This window comes from Talpa occidentalis, unplaced genomic scaffold (genome assembly GCF_014898055.3).
Source record: "Talpa occidentalis isolate TD23 unplaced genomic scaffold, MPIMG_talOcc4v2.1 talOcc4.8, whole genome shotgun sequence".
In the NCBI taxonomy this organism is placed as follows: domain Eukaryota; kingdom Metazoa; phylum Chordata; class Mammalia; order Eulipotyphla; family Talpidae; genus Talpa; species Talpa occidentalis.
The window spans coordinates 92,544,519-92,562,831 of NW_023605194.1; the positions used below are offsets into that span (position 1 = coordinate 92,544,519).

Consider the following 18,313-nt stretch of genomic DNA (forward strand, 5'->3'; position numbering starts at 1 on the left):
CCATCCTCCACAGCACTAGGCATAGTACCTCCCAGGTAATTGGCTCAATAAATACATGTTCATCTTTTCATGGGGCCCATTTTAATTGCTTTTAGGGCATGTTTATCAATTCCTAATTGGAGTGGAATTCCTACATTTTTGGGAAGAGAAGATTAGGTTAGAAATGGAGAACAGGAGTAATAGTGGTAGGATGAGACAGCCCGGTTTCACACCTGAATTCAGATGTGTGTGACCTTGGGAAATAACAGTCCCTCTAAGATGTCATTACCTCCTTTCTCTAATAAGAGAAATGTCAGTTCTTATTTCTTGGTATTGTCAAAGTTCATAGAAATAATTCCTATGAAGCATGTAGCCTGTTGCCCAAATGCTCAGTGCATTTTTAAATAATAAAGTGTTTTTAAAATTTCAAGAATACTTACAAGGCATTTCATTAACTTAGCATTTTACTTTGCTCCTAACTATTCATATATGTCCTGTAACCTCATTGTAGCAGAGAAGTGTATCCTTAGGCTTTAGGTTAGATGTCCACTAAACAAAATCTAACCAAAATCTAATCTTGAGTTCTGACCACAAAACTGGGGCTCCCAGAGGGGAGGCAGATCACCAAGGAGAGAGGAGGCTCAATGGACTTCGGTGGAGGATTATGGGTACTTTGGTGGTGGGTGTGGTTACATCCATCTGAAGAGGTGTGAACCTGCACCCCTAAAGTATCTTGTAATACAGTCTTATAAATCATTGCTAGTTACTTCATAAAACACAATTTAAAAACCAAGTAACTGTTCACAAGATTTTTTTAAATGGTTTTTGTTTCTCGCTTCAGGAATCTGAGGTCAGTGCAAATTGTTGTGCCAACAGATATTTTAGATACTAAATGTGAGTTTTAGGAACTGAATTACACAACCTTCTATATATTGATACTAATGTTATTTATATCAAAAGTCTGCTAATCCAAACATCAATTATGAAGTCTGCCTGTATATTTTTAAATATTTATTTATGCATACAAGAACTGTGGTATAGGCCAGAGGTATGGGGAGTGAGAGGATTCACCAGAGACAGAGCGGGGAGCAGAACAGGCAGACTGACTGAAATACACTGCCAAGGGGAATAGCGGGTGAGACAGGAAAGGTCTGCCACACCATGTGGGTTGCTCCCTGGTTGGCCGGGGGTCAAACTTGTACTGCTGAGGCTGCGGATAACTTCACAGTGCTGTGCTTAACCCCTTGCACTCCAGGGAGGCCCTGACTATATATTTTCATAAGAAAAGGAGTGTTCTTTTCAAATGATACCTTTTGTTGTGTGCAAGTATTCTGAGAAGTTCATGTGTCCCTACCTCAGGATTTTATAGTTAAGATCCTTGATCATATCAGAAGATATGACCACATTGATGTCAGGCTCTTTTGGGGGGACATATGTGGACTCCAGCTCTAAATCATAGTCGTATCTCACTTTGGCCTGACCTTGAGATCTGGTCATTGGTTGATAAGACTTGAATCAAAAGGCAGAGGACCCAGAGAGGTCAACATCTCATGTCTGTGTCATCCTCAGGACACACTGACATTGACCCAGATTCTGGGGTGGGTAAGTACATGCCGCAGGCCTCATTGATCATGGGTTGCATGTGGCATGATCAACTATGTGTTTTTGAAAATTGCTCCTCTGCTGTAGTATGAAGAATGGATTGTGTGGAAGCATGAATGTGGTGACTATCACCCTCAAATATAAGACGATGGCAGAACGGACAGCTTTGTAGGTTGAGTCCTAACCCCTTGCGCCACCAGGGACGCCCTTCCTTAGGCATATGACCTGGTTATCTTGTTTTTCAGTAGAGCTTGCTAAGGTTGACTTGCTTGAGTCACATAGACAAAACAAAGTAACTTTTGAGAGACTATCACTGAGAGAGAATGGGAAATACCTGAAAAAGTAGACATAACAAGTGATAATGTGTAGCCGCTGAGTGAAGTCAAGGGTGAAAGCTGGGAAAGTAACCTATATGTCATCAATCCTGGAGGGTTTTACTGAATTAGAGCATAGAGACTTTGCCATCCATAATGCTCAATTTGAGTCATCACAGAATAATTCAATTATATTCACTATAGTCTGTGATAGAAGACAGGAAGTATGTGGTGCTTGCTAGAAAGATTTCCTTCAGAAATGGTTAAGATTTTCAAAGTTTGTACTTAGGGGATGAGATGCAGTTATAACGAAAATTAACATCTATAAAATATCTCATTTCCCAGTATGTCAGATAAATGAGATATTATGCATATAACCCTAGCATAAAAGAAATTCTCTGTTCCCCAATTATGTAAGAAAAGGGAAATACTGATTTGGGTATTCAATTCAATGTTGAAAAGCAGGTCAAATAAGTAGCATTTGAGGGGCCTTACAATTTCGTTAAGCACTTCTGTAACACATTATTTGCACGTAAGATTTTTTGGTGAGGATTAAATGATTGCTTAGCAGAGCCTAGCACATACTAATTTCTTGTCATTATGATGAGTTGATTTTATCCATTTTTCTTCTCTTAAATTTTTTTTGTCTTCATTAGTTTTTCATTACATATCTTTCATTTCTTAGTTTTAATTTATTTGTGCTTTTGTATGTCAAGCATTAAGTGGCACTAAATCAAATTCTTTGTATAGGCGTCCTTAGAATTTCCACAGATAGTCTCAACTGAGTAAAAGAGAACAGATGTTGGCAGTTGTTCTTTTTTGTGAAGTCAAACTAGCACAGGATAGTAAAAGGAAAACATATCCTCAAAATTCTAATAATAAGGAAAATTGACCTGTTTTCAGAAAGATAAGCATATAAAACTATCTTTAAAAGTGAAAATTGGAAAAATAAGCACCCACTTTTTATATAAATAAAAAATATAAAGGAAAATTAGTTATGATATACACTTCTCTCCATAATAAGCAAGAAAAAGAGCATAATAATGTCTGCAATTCTTGTTCCTATAACTAGTTGTAAGACCATAATTGATATTTACATCTACCTTTTGCCTTCTCACAGTAACTCATCTGTTTGGGTTTCTTGACCTAGTAAAGTGACCCAAAGTTTCATCACTAAAGGATCTGAGTGCTTAATTGTCCTGGCTTGAGTTGATACTGACTTTTTATACTTATGGGATCTGGGATCGTACCTGGTCAGATGCCTTTGAGTATGTCCTGGGTGTCACATGCAACAAGAAATTTATTTCTCCTTCCTTGGTAATTTTTTTTTCTTTGCCTTACTATAGTTGTGTGGGGACCCAAATTCCAGGTAATAGTCTCAGTTTCTAGTTTAGCAGCACCTTGATTGCAACCTGTGATATAATCATTCCTCTTTGTGATGGAGAAAGCAAAATACTTTGTGCACATTATTAAGTGAGAAGAAAAACATTGACTTCCTTCTCTTGACTCCTATCCATGTTTTCTGTTGAAAAAACCAGCATCCAATATTGATTCCTAGTCAAAGCTTGAGCGACATCCTCTGGGAACTGCAACCCACAGGCATTATCCCTCAGCTTGGGCTGTGGTTAGAGTACAGGAGGCCATCCCATCCATTTCAGGCTGTGTGTTGGTGAGGTGTATTGCAAGATGAGTAAGGTCCATGGTGTAAGCTCACTCATTTCTTTTGCTGTAAGTGGATTTGTTAATTAAAATTAGTGCTGTAAGGAATAGTGGACCATGGGTAGGGCATTCTGGAAACGTACAGATGATGATGGTGCCCAGATCATTTTGAGCAGATTGTACAGGTGAATGAGACACCCCACATCCCTAAGAGAGAAGGCTGCTTGGGGAAAGAGCAGCCTTTCCACTAGGAATCCTCTTTCCATAATGAAGAATTTAATCTACCTTTAGGAACTTGCAAGAACAAATCTGCTGTTCAGCACTGTTTACAATAGCTAAGCTTTGGAAACAACCCAAATGCCCAAAAATAGATGACTGGATCAAGAAGATGGGGTACATATACACCATGGAATATTACTCAGCATTCAAAAAAGATAAGCACATGCAATTTGCAGCAACATGGATGGCGCTGGAAGGGATCATGCTCAGCGAAATAAGCCAAAAGAAAAAGAAAAATACCGGATGGTCTCACTCATAGCAGGAATCTAGAAAACTTAAATAAGGGACCAGGAAAATGAATAACTATAAGAAAGTGAAAATCAGAATCAACAAAAAACTATGAAACAGAGACACTTTTTGGGGGTGGGGGGTGGGAGGAGAGGGATTGGGATCAGAAAGGGGGGGTTGCAACTGTGTGGGGAATATAAAAATAAAATTTATTATTAAAAAAAAAAAACAAATCTGCTGTTCATAAGATTGAGGGTCAGATCTCCCAAAAGGCAGTGATTAAGGACTCCTAGATCACCTAGGACTCTGCTAGAGGCTTTTATTTCAACATTCATTCCTTCTCTAAATTCTCCATTTCTGAGGTACTCACTAAAATCTTTTGAGCAATTCTCTTTTCATATTTCAGGTATGGTGGTATCTTTTTCCTGTAGTCTTAAATTTTCACTCTATGTTAGTTGCTGATACTTTTACTCAGCCATGTGTTCATTGATTTATTCACTCACTTCTTTTTTGTGAAATAAATTTTAGCTGCTCATTAAAATCAGCAGTTCATTGATACTCTCACCCACTCACAAGTGTCTCATGAAATTATTTTGTGAAATTTATGCAAAGGTTTTATGATTGGGTGATTTATTGTGTAGCTGAGAACATGGACTCTGGAGCTAAACTACTTGGATTCAAATCCTATCTCAACTTAGCATCATCTCCTCCAATTCTATCTATGTTGTCTCAGATGGCAAGAGTTTCACCTTTTTTTATAGATGAATAGTATTTTGACATGTGTATGTATCACATTTCAATCTGCTCCTCTGTCATTGTGCACTTAGGTTAGTTCTGTGATTTGGCTATTGTAAGTAATGCTGCAGTGAACATAGGGGTACCTGTATCCCTTTGAATTAGTGCTTTACCTTCTTTGTATAAATGCCAAGGAGTGGAATTGCTGGATCACATGGTAAATCTATTTTTAATATTTTGAGAAGTCTCCATACTGCTTTCGATAGGTGCTGGACTACTCTACATTCCAACTCAGAGTATACGTGTTCCTTTTTCACCACATCCTTGCCAACCTTTGTGTGAATTTTTGTTTTTGTTTTTTAACATGGCCCATTTTCAGTGGAGTAAAGTGGTATCTTATTGTGATTTTGATTTGAATTTACATGATGACAAGTGATATTAAGTGTACCTTTAGGCTATTTATATGTCTGCTTATTTTATCACAATTAAATATACATTTTACAAAAAATAAATCCTGACTCAAGCACTTAACAGCTGTGTGAGCTTCAGCAAGTTACTTAATCTCTCTGTGCCTGAACTTCTTTATCTAGAAAATAGTAATGGTAATAAAACAGCCTTTTGTATGGAGTGTTGTGAACAGAGGGTTAAACAAGTGTTCATATGTGCCAGCAGCTGAGAGCAGGGCCTTAGAGTAGTCAGTAATATAGGGGCATACGCTCATCAGACTTCTGGAGTCTATGGATGAAGGTATCTTTTTAGAAGCAATCAAAATTATAAATGTATTTAATTCATTCATTTTTTAATCTGGAACACAAATGATGGCCATTCTATTTTGATCTCTGTACTTACTAAATTCATGATTGCATATTCAAGAATTAAAAGTGTTTTTTTCATTTGGGAAAAGACAGGGTTTAAGACTTGGGGAAAAGCCAGATATTGTGATTCAATAATTCCATGAAATAGGAAGTACTTGCTTTTTTGGGACATGCTTTACTATTGTCTAAGTTATAACCCCATGATTGTCTTCCAGGTGTTATCACTAGTTATGGACTCTGTCTAAATGGCATATTAGTTCACAATTCCTTCAAACTCAGATGCCATGTTTCTGGATTTGCTGCTTGGGGTTTACATTCCTTCAGAGTCCACACCTACACGGCTAGAGGTTGTGCTTTGGGCCTGCAGGTGAGTATGTGAATTTGTATCTTGGGAAGGTATTTGATGTCACATGACAATGAATATCAAGGAAAAAGTGGGGGTCGGGATTCCCTCTCTGTATGACTAGCCTTTCAAGCAGGATGGGAAGATTTGTTTAATAAAATTTCATTTAAGAGTTAATAAAATTTTATATTCAACATAAATTTCAAGAGAGTACATAGGTCTAATGAAGGACAGAATCCAGATTTCACTGAAATTTGGAAATGCGGGGCCTCCTCGGTGGTGCAGCAGGTTGAGCCCAGTGCTGTGAAGCTGTCCGCAGCCTCTGCAGTGCAGGTTCGATTCCCGGCCGGCCAGGGCGATTCCCACATGGCGTGGCAGACCTCTCCTGTCATCCCTCTGCTCCCCTCAGCAGTGTATTTCAGTTGTCTGCCAGGTCTGCTCCCCACTCTGTCTCTGGTTAATCCTCTCACCCTCCCATGCCTCTGGCCTGTACCCCAGCTATTGTATACATAAAAAATAAATCTTAAAAAAAAATGAAAAAAATTTGGAAATGTAAAGTTGATCATTCAAGCAGACAGACATACAGTTTTGCCTATTGTGACACATTTAAAGTGGATGTTTTTCTTCCTAAAAAATAAGCCCAACAAGTTTATGATTTAAAAGTAAAAATAATTGAAAGTCCATAACAGCCATAATATGCTAATACTATTCCCTAACAAATATGTGAATTCATTAAAAGATTGAGCTTGCCTCATCTGTTTAAATAAAATATTTCATTTCATTAGTATAAAATAGCTTCATAAGGACAGAATTTAAAATTCCATTAAAATCAGCTTTTGATACCCATATTCCAGAAGTCTATAATGCATCTCTCTATTTCATTACAGTTAAGAGATTGACACAAGTGTGCTTTTTATTTCTGATATAATTTTAAAAGCCCAATTAATAGTACATAATTATCAGAAGACTGGCAAGACATTCTTTAACTTCAAAGTATTACATTTTATTGTTGTTCACTTTTCTTGATGAATTAGATTTAGCTTCTTTTAGGAGCAACACTCATTCGTTTTAAATATTTTTTGGCAATGTTTGCTAATGCCCTATCATTTTAAATGCACTCTGTCTTCATTGAGGAGTGTATTATATAAATATTACCTAGAAAATCAGCTCTAGTTTAATTTTTCCTTCCATATTTCTGATCACACCTCCTGTTTCATTGCAGAGATTGGTTGCTTTCCAAGATGCTAACATCATCTGTCAGTGGAGCTGAACTGTAGTCTTTATTGCCATTAAGTATTTTACAGTCCAGGCCCTTCAATGGGGACTCAGTCTTAAAAGCAGGAGTGGCAGTGAGCCAGCATTTCCTCTCCATTCAGAGAGACACACGCACACGCACATGCACGCGCACACACACACACACACACACACACACACACACACACACACACGGTCATTGCCATGAACTTGAAACTCAGACTGCGAACATACAAACTGCAAATTGTGGTTCTAGCTATTAAATTGGCCCCATTCCATCTCTTCAGGTCTGGCAATTTTAAACAAGCAGGACATGATTATCGATGGGCATCCTGTGCAGGTAGTGGGCAATGTTAACCTTAACAATCAAATCCATAATGCCCTGATGGGAAGGGGCAATCAGAAAAGGACCGTAAAGCCTGCTCTGCCGCAGCCTCTGACTTGCTAGGCTCCGGCCTGATTTAGAGTTCTTTTCTCCTGCTGGTACTTTTCTTTCTCCCCTGTTCAGTGTGCATACGCGCTTCCCAAGTCAATGATCCAGCTCTAATCACTGGAATTGAAACAACAATGTCTTTATTTAGAATAAGTTAACTATATGCTTCCAAGAAGTGAAAACCCATGTCTTGGACTGATTTTCAAAATCTTTTTGTACCAATTAGAGGACCTTACATGTCTGGGTATTCCAAATATCCCCATCTGAATGAAGGAATTATAGATTCAGTGCTTTAGGGCTGATGATTCTTTTTAATGTGCCCTTATTGATTTGAGACATCCATGAATCTTAAAAGCTACACTTGCCTATCATTAAATTATCAAATGATATTCAATAAAATTTAGCCAAATGTAGCAGTTGTGGATATAATCACATAAAAGTATTCGTTATCTAAAGTTCAGTGTTATATTTCACTGAAACAAAAACATCAGAAGTTCTTATTTTTAGATTTTTTGCTAGAAGAAATCAAAGAATACATTTTTGAAGGAGGCAATTTGTTTTTGTTCACCTAATAGCCTGCCTTAATGATATCTCTTGGTTTTAGAAAGAGAAGCCTCTTTATTTTACATCTTCTACATATTAATACCAGTGTTATTTCTGCATGCAGGGAAATACCATTCAATGTTTTTATAACAAATATGTCCTTCAGTTTCAAATGTAGTATGATTCAGCCTCAAAATTGGCAGCTGTTCTGTAACAAAAGAAAAAAAAAACTAAAAGTCAAATTTGTTAGAGTATTTTTTAAAACTGAACATGCATACTTAAATTCCATATTCTTATCTATTTTATATAGTATTAGTTCAACGTGTTTTGTTTTCCTGGCTTATCCAAAGTTTGTTCCCTTCTAGTTGTAGTTCAGAAGAAATTCTGTACCCACATTAAAAAAGATTCCTTGTGGTTTTTTTTTTTTTTTTTTCTGGCAAATTTCATTTATTAGCAATTAGTTACTTGATGGAGAATCTGGGGAGGCACTGCCAAGTACTGACCAATAAGAAATGAGGACAAAGAATTCTGAAATAAAAAAATAAATCACTGGGAATGGATAGCTAAATATATTCCATTTTTCACAGATACACATATATTAAAAGTGGATTGATTTGGGATGGAAAATTATTCTTGTTTATGTAGCTAGAAGAAATATTCTAGAAGACCTGCATTGAAAAGAATTCTGTCAGATATTATTAGTAGAGTCATAACACTGAACTGGAAAATAGAGACAAGATTTTTATATATGACTGGGCAGACCAGCTAAATAGGCTATGTAAATAGGTTATCAGTAAAGAGTGATTTCTAAAACCCAACCAAAAATATTGCTAGTTATTTTAATCTATCAGGGTCAGGGTCTTCAAATTTGAGAACCTGGCCCCTTTTCAGTTACTTTTGTTCAGTTATTACCTAGAGTACCCAAGTACTCTCTAGAAGTATATTTATTAGAACTATGGAAGGTGATTTAGCATCATAGAACAATGAAAAAGAATTAGTAGAGAAGATGTGATAGATTCTATGAAAGCTTATTTTGAGTAAATAAAAGTTAACCTTCTTTGTAAGAGTGTTGAGAATGAGAAAGTGACAAGAAGGGAGAAAACGGTGTGGAAGGGAATTGAAAAATAATCTTCAGTTATAATAAGCCTCTATGATTAGTTAACAATATATGTGCATGATTAAATAAGGCCCAACCACTGAGACATTAGACTGATTAGGGAAAGAAATTCTTCTAAATACTCCATTTAAAATAATTCTCCAGTTTTATTTTTTCAGTTTCATCAATCTCTTATTTTGTATTGTATCATTGCTTTTTAAATCCAAGAATTTGGTTTTGTCATCATATTAACTTAAGCATGCCTCTTTTTTTTTTTTTTTTTGAAATAAAATAATCTTTTATTTTATTTTTTTTTTAAATATTAAATTTTATTTTTATATTCCCCCATACAATTGCAAACGCCCAATTCTGACCCCAATCCTTTCCCCCCCACCCCCCAAAAAGTGTCTCTGGTTCATAGTTTTTTGTTGATTTTGATTTTCACTTTCTTATATTCATTTTCCTGGTCCCTTATTTAAGTTTTCTAGATTCCTGCTATGAGTGAGACCATCCGGTATTTTTCTTTTTCTTTTTGGCTTATTTCGCTGAGCATGATCCCTTCCAGTGCCATCCATGTTGCTGCAAATTGCATGTGTTTATCTTTTTTGAATGCTGAGTAATATTCCATGGTATATATGTACCACATCTTCTTGATCCAGTCATCTATTTTTGGGCATTTGGGTTGTTTCCAAAGCTTAGCTATTGTAAACAGTGCTGCTATAAACATAGGAGTGCAGGTGCTCTTTGGAATTGATGTTTCTGTGTCCTTTGGGTAAATACCTAGGAGTGGAATTGCTGGATCATATGGAAGCTCTATGTTTAGTAGGTCCAGAAATCTCCACACAGCTCTCCATAGTGGTTGGACCAGTTTGCACTCCCACCAACAGTGCAGAAGAGTTCCTTTTTCTCCACACCCTCGCCAACATTTGTTGTTGCTAGTTTTTTTAATATGTGCCATTCTCACTGGTGTGAGATGGTATCTCATGGTAGTTTTGATTTGCATTTCCCTGATTACAAGTGATGTTGAACATTTTTTCATATGTCTGTTGGCCATTTGCATTTCCTCTTCAGAGAAGTTTCTTTTTAGCTCTTCTGCCCATTTTTTGACTGGATTATTTTCTTTGTTGTTGCTGAGTCTCATCAGCTCTTTGCAGATTTTTGTGATCAGTCCTTTATCATTAGTGTTGGGTGCAAAAATGTTCTCCCAGTTGGTGGGGTTTCTCTTTGTTTTTGTTATTGTCTCTTTTGCTGTGCAGAAGCTCTTTAATTTGATGTAGTCCCAGCTGTTTATCTTTCTCTTCACTATCACTGCTTTGGGTGATGTGTCTGTAAAGATGTCTTTGATGTGCAAATCCCATAGTGTTTCGCCTATATTTCCTTCTATGTATTTTATGGTTTCAGGTCTTATGTCTAGTTCTTTAATCCATTTTGAGTTGATTTTTGTGTATGGTGTGAGGTAGTGGTCAAGCTTCATTCTTTTGCATGTAGCGACCCAGTTTTCCCAGCACCATTTATTGAACAAACTTTCTTTGCTCCAATGCATAGTCTTTGCTCCTTTGTCAAAGATTAGTTGACCATAAATCTGTGGGTTTATTTCTGGATTTTCTATTCGATTCCATTGGTCTGTATGTCTGTTCTTGTTCCAATACCATGCAGTTTTGATGATTATGGCTTTGTAGTATAGTTTGAAGTCTGGGAGTGTGATGCCTCCATTTCCTTCTTTTTTTTTCAGTAGAGCTTTGGCTATTCGGGGTTTTTGGTGATTCCATATGAATTTCATCAATAATTGTTCTATTTCTTTGAAGAATGCCATTGAGATTTTGATTGGAATAGCATTGAATCTGTATATTGCTTTTGGTAGGATGGCCATTTTAATAATGTTTATTCTTCCAATCCATGAGCAGGGGATGTCTTTCCATTTCTTTGTGTCTTCTTCTATTTCTTTTAACAGTGTTTTATAGTTTTCTTTGTATAGGTCCTTTACCTCTTTTGTTAGATTTATTCCCAAATATTTGATTTTTTTTGTTTCGATAATAAAAGGGGTGGTTTTTTTGATTTCTTCTTCTTCAGATTTATTGTTTGTGTATAGGAAGGCTACTGACTTTTGCGTGTTGATTTTGTATCCTGCCACTTTACTGAATTGATTGATGAGTTGAATTAGTTTTTCTGTGGAGATTTTGGGGTTCTCTATGTATATTATCATATCATCTGCAAATAGTGATAGTTTGACTTCTTCTTTTCCTATTTGGATTCCTTGGATGTCTTTCTCTTGTCTTATTGCTCTGGCTAGGACTTCCAGTATTATATTGAAAAGCAGTGGTGAGAGTGGACATCCTTGTCTTGTTCCAGATCTTAATGGAATTGCTTTCAGCTTTTCACCATTGAGAATGATACTGGCTGTTGGCTTGTCATAGATGGCCTTTATGATGTTGAGGTATGTTCCTTGTATCCCAAGAATTTCAAGGGCTTTTATCATGAATGGGTGTTGCACTTTGTCGAAAGCTTTCTCAGCATCTATTGATATTATCATATGGTTTTTATATTTCTTTTTGTTGATGTGTTGGATAACGTTGATTGATTTTCGGATGTTAAACCATCCTTGTGCCCCTGGAATGAATCCAACTTGGTCGTGGTGAATTATCTTATGGATACATTGTTGGATTCTGATAGCTAAAATTTTATTGAGGATTTTTGCATCAGTGTTCATTAGGGAGATTGGCCTATAGTTTTCCTTTTTTGTGTTGTCCTTATTCGGTTTTGGTATTAGTGTAATATTGGCTTCATAGAACGTGTTTGGTATTGTCCCTTCCTTCTCAGTTTTTTGGAAGAGTTTGTGAAGGATAGGCACTAATTCGTCTCTGAATGTTTGGTAGAATTCATTTGTAAATCCATCAGGTCCTGGGCTTTTGTTTTTGGGGAGGTTTTTAATTACCATTTCAATTTCGCTGCTTGTAATTGGTCTGTTTAGGTGTTCTATTTCTTCTTTATCTAGCTTTGGGTGATTGTAGAGTTGTAGGAATTTGTCCATCTCCTCTAGATTGTTGAACTTGTTTCCATATAACTGTTCATAGTAGTTACTGATTATTCTTTTGATTTCTGCTGTGTCCGTTGTGATTTCTCCTCTTTCATTTATGATTCTGTGTATTTGTGCTTTCTCCCTTTTTCCTTTGTGAGCCTGGCTAGGGGTTTGTCTATTTTATTTATTTTTTCAAAGAACCAGCTCTTGGTTTCATTGATCTTTTGGATTGTTTTTTTAGTTTCAATTTCATTTATTTCTGCTTTGGTTTTTATTATTTCTTTTCTTCTACTGGTTCTGGGGTTTTTTTGTTGTTCTTTTTCTAGATCTTTGAGCTTCGAGATTAGGTTGTTTCTTTGAGTTCTTTCTTGTTTTTTGATGTGAGCTTCTATTGCTATATATTTTCCTCTTATTACTGCTTTTGCTGCATCCCATACATTTAGGATATTGGTGTCCTCCTTGTCATTCAATTCAAAGAATTTTTTAATTTCTTCTTTGATCTCCTCGTTAGTCCAGTGGTCTTCCAGTAGTGTGGCTTTTAATCTCCATGAGGTAGGATAGTTCCTTGCCTTCTTTTTATGATTTATTTCTAGTTTGATGCCTTCGTGGTCAGAAAAGATGGTTGGTATGATGTCAATCTTGGTGTATCTGTTGATGTTTGTCTTGTGCCCCAGTATGTGATCGATCCTGGAGAATGATCCGTGTGCGCTTGAGAAAAATGTGTACTCCGTTTTTTTTGGGTTTAGTGTTCTATAGATGTCTGTTAAGCCCAAATGCTCTAGGTCCTTATTTAGAGCTTTAGTTTCTTTACTTATTTTTTGTCTTGTTGATCTATCCATTGTTGATAGTGGTGTGTTGAAGTCTCCCACTACGTATGTGTTTTCTCTGATGTCTGTTTTCAGAGAGGACAACAGTTGTCTGATATATTTTGGTGCTCTTTCGTTTGGTGAGTATATGTTAATGAGTGTTATTTCTTCTTGAAGTATTGTCCCCTTAATCATAATGTAGTGACCATTGGGGTCTCTTTTTATTTTTTTGAGTTTGAAGTCTGTTTTATCTGATATAAGTATAGCTGTTCCTGCTTTCTTTTTTGGCCCATTTGCTTGTAGGATTGTTTTCCATCCTTTGACTTTGAGCCTATTTTTATCTTTTGTAGCTAAATGTGTTTCCTGGAGACAGCAAAAGGTTGGGTTTTGTTTCTTAATCCAGGCTGCAACTCTGTGTCTTTTTATTGAAGAGTTTAGTCCATTTACATTTAGAGTTAATATTGATATGTTAGCATCTGTATTTGCCATTATGTTTGTCTTTCCTTTGATTTTATTTATTTATTCTTTTAATAACTTTCTTTGGCCTTCTTTTGTTGTTATTCGTCCCTCTGAGGTTCTGGCTTTAGGATTCCTTGTAGTATTTTTTGGAGTGGGGGTTTAGTCGCAATGAAATTCCGGAGTTTCTCTTTGTCTGGGAAGGTCCATATTCTTTCTTCATGGAGGAAAGAGAGCTTTGCGGGATAGAGTATTCTTGGTTGGCATCTGTTTTCTTGGAGTCTGTTGACTATGTCCCTCCACTCTCTCCTTGCCCGTAGTGTTTCTTCAGAGAAGTCTGATGTCAGCCTGATTGGTTTTCCTTTGAATGTTATCTGTTTCTTCCCTCTTGTCAGCTTCATTATTTTTTCCTTGTCCTGGATTCTTGGGAGCTTTACTATTATGTGTCTTGCTGTGTTTTTCCTTTCGTCGTGGAAGTTTGGTGTTCTTCTTGCTTCTTGTATATCAATTTTCAGCTCCTTCTTCTCATTTGGAAAGTTCTCTTCAATTATATCCATGAATATTTTCTCTGTTCCTACATCTCTCTCCTCTCCTTCTGGAATTCCTATAACTCTTATATTTCCTTTCCTCATGGAGTCAGATAGTTCCCGAAGTCTTTCTTCATTCTTTTTCCTTCGTACTTCTCTTTCCTTTTCTGTTTTGGTTCTTTTTATTTCTGTGTCTTCAAGATTACTTATTCGTTCTTCCATTTCATCTATTCTGCTTTCATTGCTTTTCCCAGAGTTCTTTAGTTCCTCCATTAATTCTTTGATCTCCTGCATTTCTCTTACTTCCCTCTTTAGGGACTCAATTTCCTTCTTCTGATCTATCACTTTTTTAATCATGGCAATTTTAAATTCTCTTTCTGGAAGGCTCAGAAGTTCTTCCAAGTTGCTGTCGTTGCAATCTGGGGAGTGGTTCTTTTTGTGGTGTGCTTCTTTCCTGAGGAGTTTTTAGGTTGCGTGTGGTTCTTCTACTCCTACTGTCTGTTTTCTAATTTGTCATATGCGTTGGGACACTGTGTTGCTCGGACTGACTGACATCTTGGGTGAACTTCTCCGCTCCCCTCTGGCTCTTCAGGAGCCATCTCTGTCTTCTGGGGGAGCTTTCTGCTGGTTTTAGGCAGTTTTACTTAAGAAATGTCCCTGTTCTCAAATGGCGAAGCGGGATGCAGTCCCTGCGCCTCCGGTTTCAGGCACACTCTTCTGCGCACCCGGTCTGCCCCGGACGTGGGTGCCTGCTCCCTCTGTGAGCTCAGGCTGCTGGTCGGAAGGGGCCTGGCGTGGAATAACTTCCCGGCTGGCCACTGGGTCCTCCAGAAACCTTCTGCCCTTTTCAAGCAGTCTTAAGAAATGTCCTGTTTTATAGGGTGTTAGTGACTTTTTTTTTTCCCTGGTTGCTAGGTGGCGCCAGAGATCTCTCCTATTGTCCTTGGGGGGCTGTTTTCGCCTCCCCCACCCCGTGGGACAGAGAACAGAGCGGGAATGGTAGGGTACACCTCAACAGCTTTGGGGTGCTGTGTCTGCCTTGTGCCCCACCGTCGTGGAGAAACCACGCCCCGAATTTTCGTGCCCCGGGTCTCAGTTCAAAGCCCTCAGGTCCAGGACGCGGGCTGTAGCCCAGTTCAGTGGCACGGGAATGGCGCCTTTTGCACAGCTCCTGTGCCTGGGCGCCTGGTTCCTGCTCACTCAGGGAGGGACCTTCACCTCAGTGAGGACCTCCGCGCGTCTCCCCGCAAGCCTAGGTCGTCTCCCCGCAAGCCTAGGTCGCAGGCGCGGGGACCTGGGCAGCCGCGATCCAGGTCTGCACTTGCTTTTCAAGTGCACGCCGAATGCGCCGCTTTCCCGCGCAGGCTTACCGGCAGCCCGGGCTGTGTGCGCGTCTCCTGGGGTCTTTGTTCTTCTCTAATGGCGCCCGGAGCCGTTCGCTCACCGCCGGATCCTGCAGGGTTCGCCTCAGCTCCCGTTCACGGGGTGTGGTGGCTGCAATAGTTCCTTTCCACTCACAGTCCGCTTGCTGCGTCGTTTGTTCTTGTGGGCCGTTTGGTTTGTTGTTTCCCTCTCTGCTGGTCGGAGAGTGCCGCCTCTGTGGGCGGGGGAGGGGAGGGTTCTGTGCTTCCTCCTTCTAGTCCTCTTTTATGGCCACTTTCTTCTTCGGCAGTTCGCTGGCGTCACCCGTTTATCTTCCGTGTCCCAGTTCTCACTGGGACCTGCCGCTTTTTCTCCCTATTCACTTTTTTTAATGGGAGATCTTACTCGCAGCGTCTCCTCGCCGCCATGTTGCTCCGCCCCCTCTCCCTTGTGTTTTTTTTTTTTTTCACTTCTTGTTCATTTCACAATATGTCTGGATTTTTTTAAAAAAAGATTCCAGGCTAAAAAATAATTTACAATGCCATTGATTTCAATTTTAAGTTGCTAATATGCATTGTCAAAGTAATTCTAGTAGTTGGAGTTTTATATTATTTGAAATGATGAAAAAAAAGTTACAGAAAATGCACCTGAAAAAAAAATTTAATTTTTTTTTTTGCTTTCAGTTGTACTGTTGAATCGTATTAGAGAAAAAATGTTTCACATTGTGCTTTTATAATAAAATGCAATTACTTTGATGATAGGAGAATCACTTTGCTTTTTTTGTTTTTCCACAAAGCCAGGGTAAGATAGCACTGGCAGTGTCTGAAATTGGGAATTTTATGACTGTATCTGGCCTTGGAACATTCATTGAGTCTAGTTCTCCAGGGACCCTCTTAAGGGTGAAGTGTAAAACTCTAGGTCACTGCTGTGTCTGTGGTTAAAAAGCTGCTCTGCTTTCTTGGAGAGGCCATATCTACAGATAAACACAGCATATATACAGATAAACACAGCAGCTACACATGCATGGGCACTTACCTTGTCACATACAAAGAAGCAAATACATTCATTATTGTAAGCCTCAATATTAATGTATGTTATGGTTCAGAAAAGCCAATGTGGGAAATCATCCCTAAAACTTATATTCCCCTTGCCTCCTTGAAAAACATACTTATTCTACTAACTTCAGAAGTTTCAACTGTTACAAAAGTAAATAAGGTCTACCTTAAAAATGATTACTCTAAAAATATCAATGAAATATTATTTATACAAGGGTTTCTGGTATATCATATGAGTTGATGATAGATGAAATTTTTATATAAATGTTTGTATGTTTTCAGTTTACGTTTGTTCTCAAATAATTTTTTCTGTGTCAAGGGAGATTCCAAGATCAAAGCAAACTAATCTTCTAGTTTGTCTTTTCCTAAAAATTTTCTAAAATCAAGGTAAAGGTAGATAGTGAACAAAGGTATATTTTTTGAAGATACCAAGTAAGAGCCAAATAGTACTATTACCAAATTTAATGTGGCTTAAAAACTAGAGTGTTTATTCAGAACTTAAGAAAAAATAAAACCATATTTATTTTGATATTTGAGGATAATGATGTAATTACCTGGAGTTTTTTTAGTTCTTAAATGTTGTGAGTCTCATTTTGGTTTGGAACCCTTAAAAATCATTTTCTATACAATAGCGTAAGCTCTCTCTATAGAGAGAAAATGAAACCAATTGCACTGTTATGAAATATTAAAGTGGTGAATTGGTATTTTTTCAGGCAAGTTTCTTTATCATATTTTTGTACTAAGCTATTAGACTAAAAAAATGAGTAGGAGTTATAGATCTAAAGAACCCTATAGCCTTTCTCAGATGAAAATAAAACATGTCGTGACCTCATACTTATTAAAAATTAACACTCTGTCTTTTTCACATTTATTTTCATAATTGGGAAAGTGTATTTGCCCTAACAAATGAAGGCTTCCTAATCGAGAATATTTGCCTGCCTAAGGGTTTCCTGCTTCCTCACCTGCTTATGAGGTCTGAGCTTGTGCTTTAAGAAGGTCAAATGAGCAACACTAGGTCTTAAAAGGGACATTTCTGAGCTATGTGGATGAGTTTGTGGTAATTAGTTATCAAATTTAAGTCAGTTATTAAAAGATGCTAAAATAGCCTGAACCTCTCTCCTCTCTCTCTTGCCAACTTCATCTTCCTTTTGGCCGTTTTGTCATTTTATTCATTTCACTGTGAAAGTCTTTCTGGCACCTATGCAACTAGGGAGTGCAACTTACTTCAATATCCCGCTCTTCAAATAATTCATCTTTTGCTCTTTTCTGCTTAGGTTCATTAACACTAATATATTAATGAAATATTCAACTTTTTTGTGATTATACCTTAGAGATGGAGTCAATCAGGTTCATTTATTTCTTGATACCTGGCAAGATGCCATTTTTACATATGTACTAGGGAACTGAGTATGTGAATGTGGTGTGTGTGTGTGTGTGTGTGATATGTCCATGTATATGTCTGTGTGTGTAATGTGTGTATCTCAGTGTGTGGTGTGGTATGTATGTATATGTGGTGTGTGTATGTGTAGCATGTATGATGTCTGTGTGTGATGTGTGTACATGGTGTGTATCTGTGTGTGGTGTATGTGTTGATTTTGTGTTGTGTGTCTGTGTGATATAGGTGTGTGTGTTAAGATGCTAGGTGTGACATTTGCCAAAGCCCACAAGCCCACCACTCCAGTCAAGAACCAGGAAAGGACCTTATGCAATTCCTTTCTTTCCCAATCACATAAAAAATGGCTTGGCACAGACCCTCCAGTAAACTCTGGAAAGGCACAGCAAAGCTACCGCCAGAGTATGAACCAGATTCT

The 18,313-nt window shown here is 37.7% G+C and overlaps 1 protein-coding gene across 1 annotated transcript in view; it reads left to right on the forward strand.

Annotated features, from left to right (window-relative positions):
* USH2A (usherin) overlaps positions 1 to 18,313 on the forward strand; it is a 635,462-nt gene that overhangs the window by 342,798 nt on the left and 274,351 nt on the right. The window contains 1 exon segment of the mRNA XM_037497740.2: positions 5,827 to 5,978. Within this exon segment, the coding sequence (XP_037353637.1) occupies positions 5,827 to 5,978 (152 nt within the window).